General features: G+C 42.5%; 1 protein-coding gene across 3 annotated transcripts in view; it reads left to right on the forward strand.

Annotated features, from left to right (window-relative positions):
• PAPPA2 (pappalysin 2) overlaps positions 1 to 21,517 on the forward strand; it is a 488,087-nt gene that overhangs the window by 309,093 nt on the left and 157,477 nt on the right. For all 3 annotated transcript variants that reach the window (XM_067728728.1, XM_067728730.1, XM_067728729.1), the window contains 3 exons: positions 14,030 to 14,323; positions 15,969 to 16,161; positions 19,767 to 19,888. In XM_067728728.1, coding sequence (XP_067584829.1) covers positions 14,030 to 14,323; positions 15,969 to 16,161; positions 19,767 to 19,888 — 609 coding nt within the window. The remainder of the gene's footprint in view (positions 1 to 14,029; positions 14,324 to 15,968; positions 16,162 to 19,766; positions 19,889 to 21,517) is intronic.

The following is a 21,517-nucleotide window of genomic DNA, read 5'->3' on the forward strand; positions in this document are numbered from 1 at the left end:
CTCTACAAATTTGACCATGAAAGGCACTTCCACAAAAGCAGAAGGAGGAGCAGGATTCAGGCGTGTACCAGACAACAAAGGAGAGAGGGGTTTGAGAAAGTCCCTTCTGGCCCACAAATATGACTGCTTCAGAGTGATGAAGTACGTACAAGAGCTTCTTGGCCAGGTTAGAGAGGACAGTCGGTCACTCTCTGGCACAGAAGTTAGGCACTTCAGAGTGTTCTGAGCCAACCATCTTCCTTAATTGTTCTAGGGAATGTCTGTACTGCCAAGGAACATTCAGAGATCCTGATCAGATCATAAGCAACATGCCTCAATACATGGGACCCAAGAACTTTGTGGGAGGGAACTTGAACCTGGCTCACAATGGGGCTTTAGACACATGGGATCTTCCAAGGAGTCCAGATAATGTGATCCTCGGAGGAAAAAAATGTCTTCGAGTGATAGAGTGGGCTATGGCTTCCGAAAGATAGGAAGAAATGTATCTTGAGCAAGTCACCTCATATATAAAATGGGAATAACAAGCATGAGGAAGACTACCTGGCACATAGTAGGGCTTCAATAAATATTAGCTCCATTCGTAGTAGTAGCAGCAGCATCAATAGAAGTTCCAAATACCATGGCTGCTGTTGCTGGTTGGGCCCTTACCTTCCCACCTACTTCATCTCCATCCTAGAGATTTTCAGTGCCCTAGAAAGATGTTGGCTTTCTAGGGGGAAAAAAAAAATGTGTTTTTAGGTGTCCAATTGCCTGCAATGGTAAAGCAGCTTATAAGAAACAAAGGGAGGCTCCTTATAAGTCACAGAAGGAAAGAATAAGTGATTGTTGGCAGTTTGGGGGAGACGGGTAGTGCCTGACGAGGGTCTGTGGGTGTCATGGGGCCAGATGGACTGGAGAACAGCTACCACAGGGGTGATGCAGATGTGGCAAGCATCTGGCAGAAAGCAAAGCAATAGCTGCATGAGGGGGTAAGGGGAAGACAAAAGCAGCAGACATGAGCTCTGAGGGGAGATATCCTTCCCTCACCTAGAACTTTTATAGGGGATCCCCTCACCCGAACAAAGCTTGACTTCCTCCTAACCAAACAGTTGACATTGAGATTAGGGTGTTACATCAATTGTGACACATTTGTGCACAATGCGGGTGAGAAATAGACATTGATTTGGCAAGTGGGAAGTCTCTGTTAATCTCAGCCCAATTGTTTCTGTGGAGTATGGGTGCAGGAGCCAGCGTGGGAGAGGTAGAAGAATCCACAGGAGGTAAAGGGAAGCACACTCTGGTGCAACAAATCACTGAATGGTTGGGCTAGAGCAAAGCAATTTTGTTCCTCTCCACTCTGTCCCCTCTTCACTATGCCAGAGTGGAGTGATTCTTCCCCAAGACAAGGAATAAACAGGACATGTAAACTGGAGCACACCATGTCCATATGAGGACTTAGAGCATCATTAATGAGACAGGCTACAGGACATGAACAGGATGAGGACTGTTCCTTGGAATTACTCACTGGCTGCTACTGTAGATTATTTGTCAGATGATAATATTCAGCAAATGGGGTAATTTTAGGTGCCTTCGAATTTCAAACATAGTGAACACTCTTGGATATTGAAACTTAGGAAAAAATTATCCTAGGGTATGAACTAAATGCCCTGAAATTGGGGTGTCCCAAAGATAGGTTTATACGTTTATAAGTAGGTGGAATAAATAATCACCTTTGTGTGTGATGCCTTGAAAGATCGCCTTTCTTAAAATATGTCCTAGTAATCATTGAATCTTTAGTGCCCAGAACAGTACCTGACACTGAATAGATGCTCAATAAATGCTGAATTGATAAATCAATTGTAGAAAATATCTTTCCTGTTTATACTCTGTAGTATGAGGCTGTGGGTGTTTGAAGCACCACCGTCATCCAGAAACAAGGAAAGGAGTACATCATAAGTCTCCAAGGCCTCAGTGATAACATCTTCAGTTTTCGTTAATCAAATGACTTTTCTCCCATAGTATGGGAGGTGTTAGAAAGCCCGGAGTGAGGGAGGCATCCATGTGATACTGGGAGTATCTAATGAGGAGGAAGTGCCACGTGGCCTTGGCTTCAGAGTGGTCCAGCCTGAACGCCAGTTCTTCTTCTCCAGATTGCAGGTTCTTCTTCCATAGCTTGAGCAGGGCTAGTGGTGTTCACCTGTCCCCGATGCCAGGCCTAGGGCGGGCCTCCACCCCCGTCCCTCCCCCAACCCTGTGGGATGCTGGGCCACATTGCAGTTCTGAGTCCCCAGGGGCCACAGCCGAGAAGAGTGAGGTGGCTGAGCCCTGGATAGCTGAGGAGACATTGAAAGAACAATGGCAATAGAAAATCAATACAACATGAAAACAGGAATCTGCTTCCTGAGTGGATTGGAAAATCAGGGACTAGTAGAAGACTAGCAGACCACACAAAAACGCTCCTCCATTCTTTGTTGCTGTGGCTGAAAGGGTCTTGGTGCTCTAGCCAGGTTTCAGGCCTGAGCCTCTGAGGTGGGAGTGCTGAGTTCAGGACATTGAACCACCAGAGACCTCCCAGCCCCATGTCTCCCAGAGATCTCCATCTCAAGGCTAAAACCCAGCTCCACTCAACGACCAGCAAGCTCCAGTGCTGGATACTCCATGCCAAATAACTAGCAAGACAGGACTACAACCCCACCCATTAGCAGAGAGGCTGCCTAAAATCATATTAAGTTCACAGACACCCCAAAACACACCACTGGATGTAGTTCTGCACCAGAAAGACAAGATCCAGCCTCATCCACCAGAACACAGGCACGAGTCCCCTCCACCAGGAAGCTTACACAACCCACTGAACCAACCTTACCCACTGCGGGCAGACACCAAAAACAATGGGAACTACGAACATGCAGCCTGAGAAAAGGAGACCCCAAAGGCAGTAAGTTAAGCAAAATGAGAAAATAGAGAAACACACAGCAGATGAAGGATCAAAGTAAAAACCCACCAGACCAAACAAATGAAGAGGAAGTAGGCAGTTTACCTGAAAAAGAATTCAGAGTAATGATAGTAAAGATGATCCAAAATCTTGGAAATGGAATGGAGAAAATAAAAGAAACATTTAAGAAGGACCTGGAAGAACTAAAGAGCAAACAAACAATGATGAACAACACAATAAATGAAATTAAAAGTTCACTAGAAGGAATCAATAGCATAATAACTGAGGCAGAAGAACGGATAATTGACCTGAAAGATAAAATAGTGGAAATAACTACCACAGAGCAGAATAAAGAGAAAAAGAATGAAAAGAATTGAGGACAGTCTCAGAGACCTCTGGGACAACATTAAATGCACCAACATTTGAATTATAGGGGTCCCAGAAGAATAAGAGAAAAAGAAAGGGACTGAGAGAGTATTTGAAGAGATTATAGTTGAAAACTTCCTTAATATGGGAAAGGAAATAGTCAATCAAGTCCAGAAAGCACAGAGAGTCCCATACAGGATTAATTCAAGGAGAAACACGCCAAGACACATATTAATCAAACTATCAAAAATTAAATACAAAGAAAAAATATTAAAAGCAGCAAGGGAAAGCAACAAATAGCATACAAGGGAATCCCCATAAGGTTAACAGCTGATCTTTCAGCAGAAAATCTGCAAGCTAGACGGGAATGGTAGGACATATTTAAAGTGATGAAAGAGAAAAACCTACAACAAAAGTTACTCTACTCAGCAAGGAACTCATTCAGATTCGAGAGAGAAATTAAAACCTTTACAGACAAGCAAAAGCTAAGAGAATTCAGTACCACCAAACCAGCTTTACAACAAATGCTAAAGGAACTTCTCTATGCAGGAAACACAAGAGTAGGAAAAGACCTACAATAACAAGCCCAAAACAGTTAAGAAAATGGTAATAGGAACATACATAAAGGATAACTATCTTAAATGTAAATGGATTAAATGCTCCAACCAAAAGACATAGACTGGCTGAATGGATACAAAAGCACAACCTGTATATATGCTGTCTACAAGAGACCCACTTCAGACCTAGGGACACATACAGACTGAAAGTGAGGGGATGGAAAAAGATATTCCATGCAAATGGAAATCAAAAGAAAGATGGAGTGCCAATTCTAACATCAAAAAATAGACTTTAAAATAAAGACTATTCCAAGAGAGAAAGAAGGACACGACATAATGATCAATCTTGGATTGATCAAGGGATCAATCCAAGAAGAAGATATAATGATTATAAATATTTATGCACCCAACATAGGAGCACTCAATACATAAGGCAAATGCTAACAGCCATAAAAGGGGAAATCGACAGTAAAACAATCATAGTGGGGGACTTTAACACTCCACTTTCATCAATGGACAGATCATCCAAAATGAAAATAAACAAGGAAACACAAGCTTTAAATGACACATTAAACAAGATGGACTTAATTGATATTTATAGGACATTCCATCCAAAAACAACAGAATACACTTTCTTCTCAAGTGCTTATGGAACATTCTCCAGGATAGATCATGTCTTGGGTCACAAATCAAGCCTCAGTAAATTTAAGAAAATTGAAATTGTATCAAGTATCTTTTCCGACCACAACACTATGAGACTAGATATCGATTACAGAAAAACTCTGTAAAAAATACAAATACATGGAGGCTAAGCAACACACTACTAAATAACAAAGAGATCACTGAAGAAATCAAAGAGGAAATCAAAAAATACCTAGAAACAAACGACAATGAAAAAACGACAACGCAAAACCTATGCGATGCAGCAAAAGCATTTCTAAGAGGGGAGTTTAGAGCAATACAATCCTACCTCAAGAAACAAGAAAAATCTCAGATAAACAACCTAACCTTACAGCTAAAGCAATTAGAAAAAGAAGAACAAAAAGAACCACAAATTTGGCAGAAGAAAAGAAATCAGAAAGATCAGATCAGAAATAAATGAAAAAGAAATGAAGGAAACGATAGCAAAGATCAATAAAACTAAAAGCTGGCTCTTTGAGAAGAGAAACAAAATTGATAAACCATTAGCCAGACTCATCAAGAAAAAAAAAGGGAGAAGACTCAAATCAATAGAATTAGAAAAGATAAAGGAGAAGTAACAGCTGACCCTGCAGAAATACAAAGAATCATGAGGGATTACTACAAGCAATTATATGCCAATAAAATGGACAACCTGGAAGAAATAGGCAAATTCTTAGAAAAGCACAACCTTCCGAGACTGAAGCAGGAAGAAATAGAAAATATAAACGGACCAATCACAAGCACTTAAATTGAGACAGTGATTAAAAATCTTCCAACAAACAAAAGCCCAGGACCAGATATATTGACAGGTGAATTCTATCAAACATTTAGAGAAGAGCTAACACCTATCCTTCTCACACTCTTCCAAACTATAGCAGAGGGAGGAACATTTGCAAACTCATTCTATGAGGCCACCATCAACCTGATACCAAGACCAGACAAAGCTGTCACAAAGAAATAAAACTACAGGCCAATATCACTGATGAACATAGATGCAAAAATCCTCAACAAAATACTAGCAAACAGAATCCAACAACACATTAAAAGGATCATACACCACGATCAAATGCAGTTTATCCCAGGAATGCAAGGACTCTTCAATATACGCAAATCAATCAATGTGATAAACCATATTAACAAATTGAAGGAGAAAACCATATGATCACCTCAATAGATGCAGAAAAAGCTTTTGACAAAATTCAACATCCATTGATGATAAAATGCCTCCAGAAAGTAGGCATAGAGGGAACTTACCTCAACATAATAAAGGCCATTTATGACAGTCCCACAGCCAACATCATTCTCAATGGTGAAAAACTGAAACCATTTCCACTAAGATTAGGAACAAGGCAAGGTGGCCCTCTCTCACCACTATTATTCAACACAGTTTTGGAAGCTTTAGCCACAGCAATCAGAGAAGAAAAAGAAATAACATGAATCCAAATCGGAAAAGAAGAAATACAACTGTCACTGTTTGCAGATGACACAATACTATACATACAGAATCCTAAAGATGCTACCAGAAAACTACTAGAGCTAATCAGTGCATTGGGGAAAGTTGCAGGATACAAAATTAATGCACAGAAATGTCTTGCATTCATATACACGAATGATGAAAAATCTGAAAGAGAAATTAAGGAAACACTCCCATGTACCATTGCAACAAAAAGAATAAAATACCTAGGAATAAACCTAACTAAGGAGACAAAATACCTGTATGCAGAAAACTATAAGACACTGATGCAAGAAAGTAAAGATGATACAAACAGATGGAGAGATATACCGTGTTCTTGGATTGGAAGAATCAACATTGTGAAAATGACTATAATACCCAAAGCAATCTACAGATTCAGTGCAATCCGTATCAATCTACCAATGGCATTTTTCATAGAACAAGAACAAAAAATTTCAGAATTTGTATGGAAACACATAAGACCCCAAATAGCCAGAGCAATCTTGAGAAAGAAAAACACAGCTGGAGGAATCAGGCTCTCTGATGTCAGACTATACTACAAAGCTACAGTAATCAAGACAGTATGGTACTGGCACAAAAACAGAAATATAGATCAATGGAACAGGACAGAAAGCCCAGAGATAAATCCAAGCACATATGGTCACCTTATCTTTGATAAAGGAGGCAAGAATATACAATGGAGAAAAGACAGCCTCTTCAATAAGTGGTGCTGGGAAAACTGGACAGCTACATGTAAAAGAATGAAATTAGAACACTCCCTAACACCATACACAAAAATGAACTCAAATTGGATTAAAGACCTAAATGTAAGGCCAGAGACTATAAAACTCTTAGAGGAAAATATATGCAGAACACTCTATGATTTAAATCACAGCAAGATCCTTTTAGGCCCACCTCCTAGAGAAATGGAAATAAAAACAAAAATCAACAAATGGGACCTAATGAAACTTAAAAGCTTTTGCACAGCAAAGGAAACCATAAACGAGATGAAAAGACATCCCTCAGAATGGAATAAAATATTTGCCCAAAAATGGGCAGAAGACCTAAGTAGACATTTCTCCAAAGAAGATATACCGATTGCCAACAAACACATGAAAGGATGCTCAACATTACTAATCGTTAAGAGAAATGCAGATCAAAACTACAATGAGGTATCACCTCACACCAGTCAGAATGACCATCATCAAAAAATCTACAAACTATAAATGCTGGAGAGGGTGTGGAGAAAAGGGAACCCTCTTGCACTGTTGGTGGGAATGTAAATTGATACAGCCACTATGGAGAACAGTATGGAGGTTCCTTAAAAAGCTAAATATAGAACTACCATTTGACCCAGCAATCCCACTACTGGGCATATACCCAGAGAAAACCATAATTCAAATAGAGTCATGTTCCACAATGTTCATTGCAGCTCTATTTACAATAGCCAGAACATGGAAGCAACCTAAGTGTCCACTGACAGATGAATGGATAAAGAAGGTGTGGTACATATACACAATGGAATTTTACTCAGCCATATAAAGAAACGAAATTGAGTTATTTGTAGTGAGGTGGATGGACCTTGAGTCTGTCATACAGAGTGAAGTAAGTCAGAAAGAGAAAAACAAATACCGTATGCTAACACATATATATGGAATCTAAGAAAAAAAAAGAAAAAGGTTCTGAAGAACCTAGGGGCAGGACAGGAATAAAGATGCAGATGCAGAGAATGGACTTGAGGACACGGGCAGGGGGAAGTGTAAGCTGGGATGAAGTGAGAGAGTGGCATGGACATATATACTCTACCAAATGTGAAATATATAGCTAGTGGGAAGCAGCCACATAGCACAGGGAGATCAGCTCCATGTTTTGTGACCACCTAGAGGGGTGAGATAGGGAGGGTGGGAGGGAGACACAAGAGGGAGGAGATATGGGGATATATGTATACGTATAGCTGATTCACTTTGTTATACAGCAGAAACTAGCACAGCAATGTAAAGCAATTATACTCCAATAAAGATGTTAAAAAAAAAAAAAAAAAAGCAAGCCTGGAGTGCTTGCCCGTTGTGGGTAGGAGTGGCTGAAAGAGTTTAAAAGGAGATAAAAAATGACATCAGACTTTGCAAAATCTTTACCCTCTACACATTCTTCTCTTTGTTCAGTCTTGTCCCGAACTAGGACTTCTTTCTAATGAGACCACAGGCTGTAAAACTAAGAAGCCAATATAAGATTTGGAGATGAATGGTTCCTGGGCTGGTTCTGTTAAAAGTTTGCTTCATTTTCTAAGCACTTGTGATTTTTTTTAACCTTTTCCATTTCTTTCTTTCCCTTTGTCTGTCAGCCCACCTCTGCCACTTTCTTCCCTTGCCCTGCTCCAAAGTGCTCCTTCCTTGGAGCCCCACACATTTTGATAGCTTTGTCACTTCCTTGCAGAGTGTGACCGGGGGAGTGTGTCTCAGCCAGTAACTGGAAGTAATTATGGAGGCACCTGCAGACCAGCTCTGAACCTCCTTGTTTTATGGGCATATAACATTCAGCCCTAAAAGTTTTACAGAACTCTTTTAAAGTCATTTCAACTCATGTCCTTTCCTCAAGCTGCCTGAGTTTCCTTTTTGTTTTGTTTTGTTTTTAATAGAAGTGACTTTGGGAATCATTCTCTTTGCCACGTGCTACTCTGGCGGTCTTGTGCTTAAGCTGGGAAAAGCCAGTTGGAACTTGGATACAGCATCACTTTGGGAGCTTGGCTGTCTGCTACTGAGATTTAATCTTTTAATCAGCAACTTCTCTCTTTTCTTCCCCTGCACCATCCTCTGGACCACACAACAATCCTGTCTTAGTGTTTTAGTTCGTCTCTTATAATCAAGGCTGAAAGTTCTCCTAAGAAGGTATTTGTGCTCCCCGCCAGTCCATTAAGCAACAGCTGCGCCACACATGGCCACCAGTTGCTAAATCCAGAAAGCCCCATTCATATTATGTTCTATGTACAAGTAAGTGGTACTGGCATGTAGTGAGTTCACGTTCCAGTACAACATTCAGGTATGCAAGAAATGTAACTTTTATTTATTCTTCTATAATGAACTTTATACTTATTTTGAGCCCCGCTGTTGCTGGGTAGTAGAGATTTATTCTTAGTCAATTGAGTTTCTTTTGCCTGGGTCTGTATCTAACTGCAGAGCTGACTTATAAATGCCAAGGCCATAGATGGAAGGATCCATTTTGTCCTTAGTCATCAGGTGATGCTGGTAACCTAAGATGACCCTTGTTCCTATCACAGGGTCCTTCACCTTCAGGAATTCTCTGGAAAGCTCTCTATCACCCTGCCCTCTTAGCCTCACTGGTCAGCATTATTCTTTAGAACTAGGCTCCTTACTCAGGAATCCATCACTGGAATGAGGAAAAAAAACCCCTGTTGTCAGATCACATGCACCTATCTTGAATCTTTATCCCTTTACTGGGATCTCAAAAGATGGATTACAGTCCATTTTATCTGGACCAGCCACCATCTATACATTCCCATTATTTCCTTTTTATCTCTTTTCCTCTGGCTTAGGAGAATCTTTTCTAGGCTAAAATGTGGTGGTAGTGTTGGTAATGTCAGGCAAGGATTACTTTCCTCCATTTATCCATCATGCTGGCTAAACCATGGAGTCCTCTCAGGGAATGGTATAGGTTTTGGAAATCTCACATCCAGATAAAGGACTTCTTTCCTTGCCTTTCACTCTGTAATGTAAGGTAATGAATGAATGCAGGTAATGAACGTATGCAAGAGAGTCTGGCAGTAGGGTAAGGGGGAGGGAGGCAAGGAACCACTTGGGTGAAATGTTAGTATTTCCAAAATGTTGCCCCTCAATTCACACTATTACTTCAAAATTTCCCCTGAGTAGGTGCTCTTGGTCTGGTGGTCAGTCCCTAGGAAGCCTTGTAGGACAGGCGTTGGGGAGGTGAATGAGAGTAGAGAGAGTCTAATAGTCTAATAGTGTCTCAGAGTGAAGACTGAAGGGCCAAGGTATGGTTGAAACATATATTGACATGTCCTTCTACTTCCTGTTTCAAAATGGCAGATGAGAGCAGAGAACACAAAGGAAGGAATTCTATTGTAGGAAAGGGAATCCCGTCCCTCCCATCCTATCACCACATTTATCCCTCAATTATGTTTTAATTTTATCCTTCCAGATGAGAAGAGACAAAAATGAACAGTGTTTTGTTTTGTTTTGTTGTGTTTTGTTTTTTGCGGTACGCGGGCCTCTCACTGCTGTGGCCTCTTCCGTTGCGGAGCAGAGGCTCTGGACGCGCAGGCTCAGCGACCATGGCTCACGGGCGCAGCCACTCCGCGGCATGTGGGATCTTCCCAGACCGGGGCACGAACCCGTGTCCCCTGCATCGGCAGGCGGACTCTCAACCACTGCGCCACCTCTTTTTAAATTTTGACCAACATTCCTCTTTAGATTTTGAGTCTTATGCCTCACTCAGACTTTGGCATGAGCGTGTGGGGTGTGTGTGTGTGTGTGTGTTATTTTCATCAAAATGTGAAAGAACTTTTATAAAGTAAACCATGAAATAGGTTAATGTCTTTCTTCCCTATATGAGTGTATCAGTGTGTGTGTCTCTGAGTGATTAAAACCCACTCCCCTAATAACTTAACCAGTTTGTTTTAGCTGCAATAAAGAGGGATTGAGAACAGGGTGGGACGCCCATGCTCAGGAGAGAGGAAGGAGAGTGCACCCTTGAGGGAAGGGTGTGAGGATGAACAGGCAGTAAGTGGATCACTTGACCATCTGTAGCAGATAGAGAGTAGATGTCTCCGGCTGCTCATTCCCAGCCTTTCCCCTTCTCAGGCTACTGAGAGATGGGAGTCTGGGAACACAACTCACCAAGCCGAGGTGGTGACGGTCCATAACACAAATTTCTCCACGTGGTTTTTATGATTGTCTCACTCAGTCCTGCATGCTAGCTCTCAGAGGCACAGGAAGAGAATAGGAAGGACTCTTAGCCATAAGCCTGTGTAGCCCCCTCACTTTACAGAAGAGACCCTGGGAAAGGTTAAAGAGCAGGGCCAGTGTCACACAGCTAGTCAGGGTCAGGACCACATTTCAAAGTCCTTAAGTTCTAGTCTATAACCTTGGGGTCTACTGGACAGAATTACTGTAAGAGGTCCAGGGTCTTGGCCTTTTTCCTTAACATAGGTTGGTGTACACAGCACTTACTCCTGAATGAGAGTATGCACTATTCTAATTATATAGTAACTAAGCTCATTACTAGGTGTTCCATACAGATGATTTGGGGCTAGAAGTATCATCTCCCTGGAATCAAAAGTATAACTGTCAGTAAATATGTTCAAAGGCTTATGCTTTTCGTTAAAATTTAAGTGCCGTGTGGTTAAATCTATATTCTCCTGCTTTGGGGATGTGTGTTAAGGGTGCTGTGGTTGAGAACTCTGGCCAATTGTCCTTGATATGGAGGAGATTTGCTGGCAGGGCTGAGGATTTGCATGTTTATGCTTTTTCCTCCTCTTATAAATAACCAGGTTTATTGAAAGGAGACTGTGAATATTTTTAGATTTGGAAAAATCTCATTTGGACTTGAGGCAGAGACTTCTAGAGGTTGATAAGAAGCCTACTATTATCATGACCATGCTCATATCCACTTTGAGTGCCCTAAGGCCACACTCCCAGCATATGTCTTTGACACATGCTACTTTTGCTAGCCCTTCTTCCTGGAACCTTATTTCTGTTCAGCTCTAGTTCCTTTCTCTGCTGCTGGAGGAGATCCCAAGAGAACTTGTCTTGGACTTACCATAGGATGAGGAGGTATTTGACATTTGCTCAGGTGCAAGAATGTGGATAGAAGATAACTATTGATTGGGAGGCTTTTTGGTCTTTGGTAGTATTTCATGAATTGCGCTCCGAGTAATTCAGTATTCCAGATGTCAAAAAGTATTCTACCCCAAACAGGTTCTGTGTTCAAATAAATTTGGGGCACAAAGGATTAAACAAAATTGCTGCAGGACTTTTCAGAACCTTTAACAAAACAGTTCTCAGGTACAATGTGAATCTTCCAGAGAACGTATGGCATGCTACCTTTCTTTCTTCAAGCATATTTAACCACTGATACTACTTTTTTTTTGCAAAGTATCACCCAGGACCAGAGTTTATGAACACAATTTGGGAAAAACTACTCAGCGTAGATACTCAAAACTTATAGGCAAGTTGTAGCCTTTCAAAGTTTGATTCTGGCAAATGGGTATAGGCAATTTGGAGAGAACAAAGACATGTTCTGTTAGAATCCTCATTGATGTGAAGGTCGATATTGCTGTTGGAGAACTGAGAGCATAATGGTGTATAACTTTGATGATAATTATTACTGAAACTGGATATGTAACCATGAAGTGGAAGGCATCTTGAAAGATGGAAATATCTCATTTTACCAGGTTTATTCAAATACTGGACACCCTGGATGTTTTTGAAATAGATCTGTTTTCAAACTAATTTTTACCTAATAGGTTGATATAATAATGATGCACAAATGTATAAAATTATACAGAATATATTTTTATAAAAGGAAAAAATAATGTTGAATGTTTACTGGAAGTAATAGAAATGATAAACAAGGAAGATGAGGTCTAGCTTTGTTTTAGATGTGAAAGTAGACAGTATATCTCAGGACAAGTCTAAGCATGGCTTGGTTAATGTCAGCATGTCTGGGCAGACTAGAATAAACTAGAACTTGGATTTAGAAACTGCCCTTTGCAATAAGGTAGTCCCTAATAAGGCAGACTGAGCTGCCCATTACAGAAACCAATGGGTGTGGCACCAGATACCCTGGTGACTGTATCCTGCCCATAAAACCATGTATGTAGTTGTCTATAGGGTATTGTATAGAGTTCAGGAACGGGACATATTGAATATGATCTGGCAAAAGAAAGGCAGGGCTATTCTTCTGGGGGGCCCGCTATACTCAGCAGACTATTGATACAGGGAGGACTTAGGTAGGAGGAATGAAGCAAGTCTGGGGAACTGGGATTGGATCTGGGACACAAGGGCAGGATCAGCCTGGAAATATAGCTAGGATGACTCTGGACACCAGAGGGTTGGTCCAGAGCTGTTGACATTCCCTGTTCCAGGTACTGGAGATGAAGATGGGTCTGATCCTGACAATGTTTAGGGGTGGAGAAGGAGAGTCTTCAATGGGGAGAGGAGAGAAGCAGGGATTGGGAACTAGACAGATAGAAGTTGGGACACTCAGAGATCCTTAGCCTTTTCTTTTGTAATATACAGTGATACCACTAGGTCTTTCATCTAAGCCCAGATTGGATGCAATGGATGGAACTCTTCTCTGAAGCACCTCCCTTGGTGTTCTCAGGGAGATTTGGGAGGAATGAGAGTGGAGCAAATTCCTGTAGTGCCCATGACATTCAGAATTTCATGGTAGTTCAGTTGGACTTGTCTTTTGTCTCAATGGTTGTTAGCTCCTTGAGATTAGGGGTCATAAAATCAGAAGCAGCATGTACAACTGTCATTTACTAAACTCCTTCAATGTGCCAAATGCTTTAAAAAAAGGAGTGCTCTCATCTCCACTTTACCGACAACAAAACTGAGCTTCTAGAAGGTCAGATAGCTGTTCAGGTCCTCAGAGAATCGCATGTGCTTTCACTTAGACCAATGGCTCTCAACCTGGGAAGTTTTAAAAAATACTGAGGCATGTACCCCATCCTCAACTGTTTGGATTCATTTCACTGGGGCTGGCATTTGGACGTCTGTATTTTTCAACAAGTGATTTTAATGCACAGCCAGGGCTGAGAATCCTGGCCCTCTATAATGTCACCTTGTCTGTATTATTATCCCTGGCATTTAATACAGCACTCACCCAAGACAGAGGTTAAAGACATGTTTGCTGATTGGTTCAGAAGGTATTTGTGGCCAGAGGGAAGACCAGGGACTCAGTGCCACTAGAAGTTATAAAGCATCCCCTTAGAGGCTGGAATTGAACATTCAATGTTTATTAGCAGACAGAGGGTGGCTGTTCATTACATGCTTAGAGATGTTTGCAAACCTTCCATTACAGGTGGTGTTGTCCTCAACCCAGCCTATTATGGCATGCCTGGCCACACCAACATCATGATCCATGAGGTGGGGCATGTCCTGGGACTCTACCATGTCTTCAAAGGGGTCAGTGAAAGAGAATCCTGTGACGACCCCTGCAGGGAGACGGTGCCGTCCATGGATACAGGAGACCTCTGTGCCGACACTGCCCCCACTCCCAAGAGTAAGCTGTGCCAGGACCCAGAGCCTATCAATGACACCTGTGGCTTCACCCACTTCCCAGGGGCTCCATTCAGCAACTACATGAGTTATACAGGTATCACAACAGTCCTGATGTCTTTGTTTTTATTAAGATTACATGGGAGCCTTTTGGGGCCGGGAGGGTGGAGGTATGGGAATTAGAGAGGATTATCAAGCAGTCATTCATGCCAGAGAGTTGAAGTGTATTTGTCATGGCATATTCTTTTTTTTTTTTCATGTCTTTGAAGAACTTAAAGAAATATTGAAATATTAAGGGGTCTCATTGCCTAGATTCTCCTCCACTAAAAATTAAAAGATAAGTATATTTCTATCTCAGTTAAAAAGAGGGAAAAAGCCAAAAGCCCTCTTGAGAGCCCTTTCACCTCTAGAACTTGGTTATTTTGCTTCTTTCCCATATTCGTAGGGATTTACTCTGAAGGAGAGTCCAAAGGTGATGGAGAAAGAGGTTTCTGGTTCAAAGTGGCTCTTTGTACTATTTCTGAAATTGGTCAAGAAGATGGCCCTGGTTAATTTTAAGCTCAGAGTTCCTTTTTCTGTTATGTCATTTTTTAAAGTATCAGATTCTCTTCTTCCAGCACTAGACAAGGGCTGATTCTTAGCTTGCCTACAGAACATGGTACTGTTTCATTTAAAAAACGGTACTTTCTTGGTCCTGGTTTTGTTGTCTTGGATTATGCTTCTTCTTTGTCCTTTCACACCTCCCTTGTTTCTGTCAAAAAGTAATACTACTCATCATCTCCTGATAATGGACTGAAATTTATCCCTAAAATTAAGGACTGATGTGATTTGATGACTTATTCCAGTGGTGAAGGAAGGAAGTAATTTTTCTATAACATCCAGGGGCTTCTTGGTGATAAGTTCTAGATAACGATCCAAAAAAAAAAAGAAAGAAAGAAAAGATAACGGACAGATGCTGACCATGCTTTTGCAGGGAAGAAAAAGTGCTGAGCTGGTCCTGTTGGTGACCCATCAATATATTCCTATCTAAGCCTCATCTTGGTGCATGGTTCAGGTACATCAAATTCATAAGGACCAGCATCCTTGCCTCTCCCAACAAGCACACAGTGGCCCTTGCCGGGGCAGAGAGACCAGACAATGGGGTGCGGAGGGCAGAGCTATTTAGGCACCACCTTTGAAGTGGACAGAGGAAACATGTAAGAAGCCGAGGGGAGTGTTTCACTGGTGGGCCTTCATGGAAGAAGGCCTGGAAGCTAAGATAACTCCTTTTCTAACCCTATGAAAAGTGTACCTAATAGGAAATTTTACCAGCTCTAAAAGGAAGTTGAGGATCACCATTCCCAGTCCTGCTGCCTGCTCGACTTTTTGGCTTTCTCTCCTCTTGAGCATCTCCATGAATACTCACTAACCTGGGCCAAAGTCATTGGGCGTAAAGCAGGTGTCTGCAACTCCACACATGTTCACGAATTAAAAGGCCATATGCTGAAACACTGCCATCTTGTGGTTTCCTGAATAAGCAATGTCAGCTCAGAGCAACCCTGAACCCCAGGGCGTGAGTCTCACTCTGGCCAACATCAAGGTAAACACCAAGCCCAACTTACTTTAGAGACAAGCCAGTGCTCTTCTCTGCCTTCTCTTTCCCACCTCCAGCCTAGATATTTCCTGGCAAAATCTATCCCTACCTTGGTGGACATTGCAGGTTAAAACCTCCATCTCTCTTGTTCCCTTTTTTGTCTCTGCAGATGACGACTGCACTGACAGCTTCACCCCTAACCAAGTGGCCCGAATGCACTGCTATTTGGACCTTGTATATCAACAATGGAGTCAAAGCCGAAAGCCCACCCCCATTCCCATCCCACCCATGGTCATCGGGCAGACCCCCCTGTCCCTCACTATCCACTGGCTGCCTCCAATTAGTGGCGTTGTGTATGACAGGTGAGAGAGGCACTGGGATCTTTCTCTGTGGCATTGCTTGTGAACAAGGGGAAGGACGTGAAGTTGGGGGAACCCCAGTTTGGAACTATGAATATGCACCGCTACTCAGGGCTGCCTCCGCCACCCTGCTCAGTACTCATCTCCTGAGCAGAGCTCATGGGGCTCTCACATTCGCCAGTGGGGCATCATATGTGCCCACTCCTTGGCGAGGGGCATCCGGATGTTTCCTGAAATCACATCTGGTGGGCTTCTAGGAGCTGCGAAGGGGTTGACAAATGTGATAAAAAAACGACCTGACAAAACTGAGATGGCATTTGCTGCCTGTCCTGTCCAGGTCAGCTGTTCCTCCTTGGTGTAAGGGTGGAGCAGGGCTTGCTACTTGCACAGTGGTGTCTGGAAGAAGGGAAGTAAGGCATGTTCCTCCAGGCAGTTCTGGGGGTGAGTGGGTGGCCGGCGACTCAAGCTGTGCATCATTTCTAGTGCCTCCTCTGTGTCCTGTTGTACCCCGTGCCTACCCCACTTACGGCTACTATCTTGCGGAATTGTCATTATCTGGTCATTTTCCTATCTGCTCCACTACTCAACTGGCAATTCCTTAGGGTCAGGACTATTTTTTGTATCTTTGTCTCTTGGCCTGCCACAATAAACAGCTAATTTGTGTTTATTGAAGAGAATCATTACACCTAAACTTGGTTTTTATTCATCCTTTGCGTATTGGTATAATGAATACCAGGAAAATTTTTGTGGAAAAGAGAGAAGGTAGGAAAAGGATGACATCTGACAATTGGTGGGAGGATGGGGGAATGTGGTTTAACTGAAAAGGACCAGAACCCCATCCATGACCTGCTCTCCGTTTTCAAAACCTACCACTGTGGGCTATTCGGTCCTTGTATGTGTGAGGTACTGTGCGAGGTAGTTTACCTGCAATTGTCTTATTTAGTCCTTGCAGTGAGCCCAGTCTCTGCTCTATAAGTGAGGAATCCGAGGCATAGAGAAGCACACGGTGGCTAGCCCAGGACACCACAGCTGGATAGAGCTGAATTGGGGGTATCCCCTGGAATTGCAGAAATGGAGGACATGGAATCGATTGTTTCTTTGAATTTAGAGATTTCCCCTTTAGCAGGTGGAGAGTCCCTCATCTGTGTGTCATGCTTCCCTTCTGGGTGTCAGATCCCAACTAGGGAGCTGAATGTCCCTGAAGCATGTTCCTGTGTACTCCAGCTTTGCTGAAAGCCTGGGAGAGAGGACAGGGAGAGACAGGGATGGGAGGAAGCAGGTGAAGCATTTTTCAAAGTGGCTTTCCCAGCCTTCTGGGATCTTGGAACCTGTCCTGGACACCTGGTGGACACTTAATGCGTGACATTACTTAGACCCCGCAATCCTATAGAGCAGTTTTGATTGTCATCGGCACCCAAGCTCTCATGGGTTCCCTCTGTGAGTCACCATATAGCTCTGTGATGTGTGTAAGAATCCTCTTCCTGCACGTGTGACCTCGTGCAGCTTGGGTTGCTCTGGCTGAACAATAGGTCCTCTGTGGGCATGTGCAGACCCGTGTTTTACATCAGTTTATGTAACACATGTAAACAATTTAATCTTTCAATTCTCTGTCTGGTACAAACGTTACGATAAAGCAGACATCAGTGCTGGCTTGCTGCGAGGCTGTTGGCAGAAAAGGCTGCAGTTGGCTTCCTTTTCTCAGTGAGGTGGGCTACAGCGCTGAGGCCTCCTGACACGTGCGTTGGGGAAACTCACGTCACGTACCCCGCGATTTGTGTCACACTCGGAGTTATGTTTACTCCTCCCCAGTAGGTATTTGGAATCCTTATGTCAGAGAGGAGCCCAACCACGCACTAAGCAGCGGCCCCGGAAGAGCCAAGTGCATCAGGGAAATGTGGTTTGGAGTTGCATCCACAACAGAAGTGAGCGCTGACTGCAGTCGGGGTTTGGAGTTAACGACACCTTTTGGTTGCCAAAGTACTGGACACTTGATGGTGTTTGGGAACTTGCTCAGAGGAATTAAGAAACTAGTTGTGACTTTAGGCAATTTACTTCATCCCTCTGAGCCTGAGTGTCCTCGTTTGTAAACAGGGTTCTTACAGGGATTAGAAATAATTTATGAAAAGCACCTAGTGGAACAATGCCCGGTGTATACGGTGCTTAATAAATGGGAGCTGGTAGCATACTTATTACCCTTATTTAACTATAGTGTTTTTCCATTATATTGCAAGATTTTACTTTTCTCCCTCTACTTGTTGAGAGACCTTGATTTGATGCCTCCGTTTGCAGATGGATCGTTCACAATTGGGCTTCCACAACCTATTAAGTGTAAAATAAGCTACAGGGATATATTGTACATCACAGGGAATATAGCCAATATCTCATAATAGCTGTAAATGGAGTATAACCTTAAAAATGAATTGCTATATTGTATACATATAACTTTTATAATATTGTACAGCAACTATACTTCAATAAATTTTAAAAAGAGATTCTAAGTATCAGAGACAGGCCTCGTCAAGTGATTTCCCCTTGTTATTCAGCTATTGTTGTCATTACCTCTTCAAGATACGGTGCTTGAAGAGCTCTTCATAGGTGTATTAATAGTCTCAAGGATGCGCATAGAACAAGCTCTCACAGAGGGACTGCTGAGGCCAGTCTGTGTCCTAACTGCTGGGAATAGAAAAATCGAGCTTGGTCTGGATCTGCTCCCAGGCAAAGGAGGAGGAATGGGGATGGGGATTCTCAACACCACAGATCAGTGCCCTACAATGGGAGCCAGAATGTACAGTGGGTGCCCAGAAGAGAGAGTGCTGGCCATCCAGAGGAGTCAGGCTAAGTGCCACTGCAAAGGCTACATTTGCATGGGTCTTGAAGGATGAGTAGGGGCTTGCTAAACAGAGAAGCTTAGAAGCCTATTTAGCCAGAGAGAGAACAGCAGGTTTCATGGAGCTATGTGAAGGGTATGATGTATTTTGTGAAATGGTGATTAGTTATTGTGATGGGAACATAAATGAAATTCATGAAGGGACTGAAGTAGGTAAGGCTGGAGCTATCCTCTGAAGGACACTGAATCATGGTAAGCAATTTAGATGTATCCCTATAGGCAATGGAGAACCAAGGAGTGTTACATTTCATATGACTTTTATTGTATGTGTGTGATTAAAAGTAGAGAGTTAAAACATAAGACCACATATAACTAATATGTTTACTGTGAAAATTGTTGTCTGTTTCAGTTAGGGGAATGCAAGGAGGCTTTGGATGACTTATTGAGAGTCAGTGTATAAGTCGTTTTATGTTGAAAGATTCAGATTGTAATTATTTTGTGTTGACTGGATAGAAGGCCTCTTTCATCTCCACAGGCCTCCTTTATGACTTAGTTAAATTCTTCTGCTTCATAACCTTGAGATTTTCATATCACTATGAATTTTGCAAAGATGAGGTCTATACAAGAAGGAAATGAGTTGAGAAATAGTTGTGTTCTTAGTTACCCACTAAGGCCTCACTCCCCATTGCCACTCCCATGCCCCAAAGGTCTTGTGAATTTCGTTAACCCAGTTCCTCTGATCTATTCTCCCCATCTCCACCCCTTCCCATTGTCTTCCCAGGGTCCCGGGCAACGTGTGTGGTGCCTGCACTGAAGAAGGGACATTCCGTCAGTACGTGCACACAGCTTCCTCCCGGCGCGTGTGTGACTCCTCGGGTTACTGGACCCCAGAGGAGGCTGTGGGTAAAGGACCATGACTTTTTCATTTACACCTTGGTGGCCAAGGTGGACATGGGGGGTGGAGGTAAAGGGTGGAGCGGTGGCATGGTGAGAAAAAGGTAGTGTGTGTGTGTGCGTGTGTGCGTGTGTGTGTGTGTGTGTGTGTGTGTGTGTGTGTGTGATGTGCTGGAAATCTCCAGGGGTCTGGGAATGACTCTACCTCACACCTTTGTGTGGATATCCTTTGTGTGCTTAACGTGCCAGTGGCTATGGTGAAGCAGAGGGAAGCATAGAGGACAGAGGGATGGAGAACTCAGGGGGCAGCTTCAGGAGGAGCTAACTCAGGCATGTCGTATTACATGTGCCTGTCAGCCCATGAAGCAGCTTTGCCACATGACAGCGTGAGGTGATCTCATCCTCCCCTCTATCAGGAGGCTAATAGAGAACACGTTGCAGGGAACACTCATACACACTGACTGAGCCAGTTTGGGTGCGGTGGGGTGGACTAGGTGTTCCAAACTGATCATTCTCATCTATGCTATTTTATGAGTCTATTAATCACTGGTACTGGTTGTGCTTTGGATGTCATCTAAGCTAGGCTCTAGGAGAGGGAAAACTTTTTTAGCTGTTCCCTTTCCTGTCCCACCCCCAACTTCTCAGTTACATATTCACTGACCTACGTATAACAGTGCCTCTACGACAAAGTAGAGCATGAATGCTACCCCAATTCAAGTCCAAAAAATGCTACTGACATGAGTTTTAGCACCTTCTGATGAATGGCTTGACTTCTTCTGTCGTCACCATCTTCAGTGTTTACCTAGTCATCACCTTTCTCTTTTTCTTATATTTATTAAGAGCCTAAAAATGACTCCATAAGACGTGTTGGACAGGTTCCTATTTGAATTACTTTGTAGTCTTGACTCTGATAAGAAAAAAAAGGAGAACATTGGTCTAAGAGTCTATAGCATCCCCTTGGGCTCCCAGTTACTCAAATGACAGGAGCCTTGAGGAGGAATCTGGGGGGAGACAATTGACTTGATTGATCATATAGAACTTTTTTCAAATGATTTTTCAGGGGAGAATGGAAGGTGACTATAAAATTTACATTGGCACTGAGTACGACTCATTTAGAGATTGGCATTTCATAAAAGGCCATTTTTGTGGCAAACAGTTCGTCCTGTGCTAGTGTTTTAATGCCCATTTGACTCTCTGGCCCTGTACTTTTTTTCTTTTTAATTCTTGGAAAAATTTAAAGTTATCTGGTAGAGGTGAAGGGCATTAGAAATTCTGGGTTCTAACTCTTGTACTGTGTCTCCAGGCATACCAAACTTTTAGGGCCTCCACTTCATCTCTTTACATGAGATCATAATAAAAACTTTCTGACAGACAGTGCTGCTACTGAGTTGGCTTCCAAGGGCCTTTACTCTGCTAGTATTGGGGGATGCCTACTGGAAAATACTGCGAGGAAATACTGGTATTCCTTTGCTTTGAACAGGTGAAGAATCAAGTCATATTTTAAATGTATAAAATGAAAGGAATTGATTCCCCAGCAGAGCACACACAAACACATATATTTACAGATATGATCAAAATGTATTTAATGACACTTAATGGACACTTATTGACCCCCAACTACATTCTGAATGCTATGAG

This window comes from Pseudorca crassidens, chromosome 2 (genome assembly GCF_039906515.1).
Source record: "Pseudorca crassidens isolate mPseCra1 chromosome 2, mPseCra1.hap1, whole genome shotgun sequence".
Lineage (NCBI taxonomy): Eukaryota > Metazoa > Chordata > Mammalia > Artiodactyla > Delphinidae > Pseudorca > Pseudorca crassidens.